Source organism: Sardina pilchardus, chromosome 1 (assembly GCF_963854185.1).
Source record: "Sardina pilchardus chromosome 1, fSarPil1.1, whole genome shotgun sequence".
NCBI classification, from domain to species: domain Eukaryota; kingdom Metazoa; phylum Chordata; class Actinopteri; order Clupeiformes; family Clupeidae; genus Sardina; species Sardina pilchardus.
Window position 1 is genome coordinate 38431693 of NC_084994.1, and position 2500 is coordinate 38434192.

Below are 2500 nucleotides of genomic sequence, written 5' to 3' on the forward strand. Positions count from 1 at the left end.
GGTCCCGGGAGAGGGGTGAGGGGGAAGTGATTGACATGGGCCTAATCCTATTACTCACCCTTGTGTACGCTCAGCCCTGGGAGTGCACCTTCAGGTGCCGTTTTTTAGGATGAATTACAAGGGTGAGCAACAGGGGTGGAGGGTTTAAGATATTTCTGGGGGCGACAGAACAGGAAGTGATAAAGAGCATCCCTTTATTGTCTACCCTTCTCCTGCACCCACAAGGGGACCCCGAGGTACACTTCAGGGAAGGAAGGGTGCTAGTGCAGGAAATGGGACACGGCCTCAAGGGACATCTCACTGTGCGTACCCTACCAATACATCTCCTCCAAAGGACACCCTAAAGTGTACTTTTAAGAGTGCAAGGCTGCAAGCAGGCGATCATCGTAATAGGATGAAGTCTAGCTTTTTATTACATCCCTAAAACGTGCCCTAAAGGCTCATTAAAGGCAGACAGAGACAAAGCTTTCCGTCAGTACTCTGCCTTCATTTCGGCCTTTTTTTTTTTGCACTGTTGTCTGAAAATGGTTGCGCGTACAAAAGACTACAAATAGGATGTGATAAATAGGATGGAGCCTACCGTTTCTACTACATCCCAAAAATGTGCCCTACTGTGGAACATACAGTACAGTAGGGGTGTGAATTGGGACAGGGCCCTTTGGGAGTGCAAGTGCAAGTGTAAGTGTGATAAATAGGATGGAGCCTACCGTTTCTATTACATGTGTTCTATGATGTAATTTAGGGGTGCAAGTGCTCAGTAGGGCTCTAGTGTGTGAATTGGGACGGGGCCAGTAGGACTCAGGGGGGGTGGTCACTCACCTGCAGACCTGGTCCTCTCCAGCTTGGGCTCCCTCTCCCGACCGCACTCTCCCTCCTTCTCCTCCGGCTGATCGTGGAGGGCTGGTGACTGGCTCCTGCAGCATTTACAAAAAAAAAAAAAAAAAAAAAACAGACCAGACCGCACAATGTCAGAGTCAGTCAAGCGAGTCGACGTCGGAGCAATCAACCCAAGAGTTTTTTTTTACGACGGGGGCTGACATGTTGTTTTCTCTCTCTCTCGTTTTAATTGCCGAGACGCCTTCATGTTTAATCGCAGAAACCATATGCATGTATAATGCACGCGGCCGTCCGACCCGATTCTGACAATCTGTTAAGGACGCGCTCGGGAAAGCTCGCAAGAACAGCCGTGACCTAAATGCACTCAAGGTTTTTTTCAGCGTTCCTTTTTTTTTCTCAGCGTTTTTTCTTTTTTTTTCACCGTTTATGTTTTTTTCCCCTTCTCTTCTCCCTTTCGCCCTTCGTCTCCTCTCCATCTGTATCCATTCTCCGAGATTAGGGACGGCACACGTGGGGCGAAACTGGCCGAGAGTCCGCTTTTTGAGAAGCCTCTTGGTCACAAGGTTAAACACCAGCTGTAATTGTGTACAGACAAGAACTAAATGGGGACGAGGGAAAAAGGGCTGAAGAACGGCAATGCTGGTGCTCGTAACCGGCACTTTAGTGTCCTGCCAGTCGCTGGGAGGAGACGCCGAGGCGCTTTCGGGTTCCAAACTTGGCCCTTAATCTTCCAGCGAGCCTGTGGCAAGTCACAGCCTGTACGGCATTGTAGTCCATGCCACACATACCCCCTTCACCCCCCCCACCCCCATTCTCCTCCACACACACACACACACACACACACACACACACACACACAGCCCCCCCTGGAACTCAAGAGTGCCACATTATGCAAGGCCAGTCAGTGCATGCTGCAGTGACCATCTGAGACAGCTTGAGTGTGTGTGTGTGTGTGTGTGTCTGACGGGAGAAATAGGACCCATCCGTATACCATCCCCCACCCTACCCCACCCCACCGGCACAGAAATACCCCCCTCAAACACACACACACTCTCTCTCTCCCGCTCTCGCAGACACACTCACACACACACACACTCTCTCTCTCCCTCTCATGCACACACACACACACACACGCACACAAAGTATCTCAGCTGCTTGTTAGCTAGAGAGGCTGGATGGATGTTCCTGTGGGGGAGAACAGCCTGACTCAGAGGCCAGTAAGAGAGGTGCGTGGAGAGGGAGATGTGGGGCTGGTGACGGTGGTGGTGACGGTGGTGGTGGTGGTAGGGGGTGTATCAGAGCTACCCAAGCCCAGGCCCTGGAGCGTCGGCTGGGCAGCTGAAGGTCAGAGAGGTCCTGGAGGAACCAGGGGCCATACGGTGCAGCATCAGACCAAAAGGGGCTATCGTATGACCACCAGCTGGGCATCTGAAACCCTCACCACCCCCCCCCCCCCACCACCCCCACCCTTCAGCCCCTGAAACATTCTCTTCTTCCACACTTCGACCCCTAGGTCAGCGTTGCGTGCAGAGCTTTTAAGGGCGAACAAACGACTACAAAACGAGTCTTGTAGATCCAACTGACCCCTGGGGTCGGCCTCGAGGGCCAGCCGCCCGCCACAGCTGCTCCGCTGGACAAGACTGGACAAGCTGCGGACGTCCCG

At 52.8% G+C, this 2500-nt stretch overlaps 1 protein-coding gene across 1 annotated transcript in view; it reads right to left on the reverse strand.

Moving 5' to 3' along the window:
* sipa1l2 (signal-induced proliferation-associated 1 like 2) overlaps positions 1-2500 on the reverse strand; it is a 121898-nt gene that overhangs the window by 32750 nt on the left and 86648 nt on the right. Inside the window, exon 12 of the mRNA XM_062544205.1 lies at positions 820-914. Within this exon, the coding sequence (XP_062400189.1) occupies positions 820-914 (95 nt within the window). The remainder of the gene's footprint in view (positions 1-819; positions 915-2500) is intronic.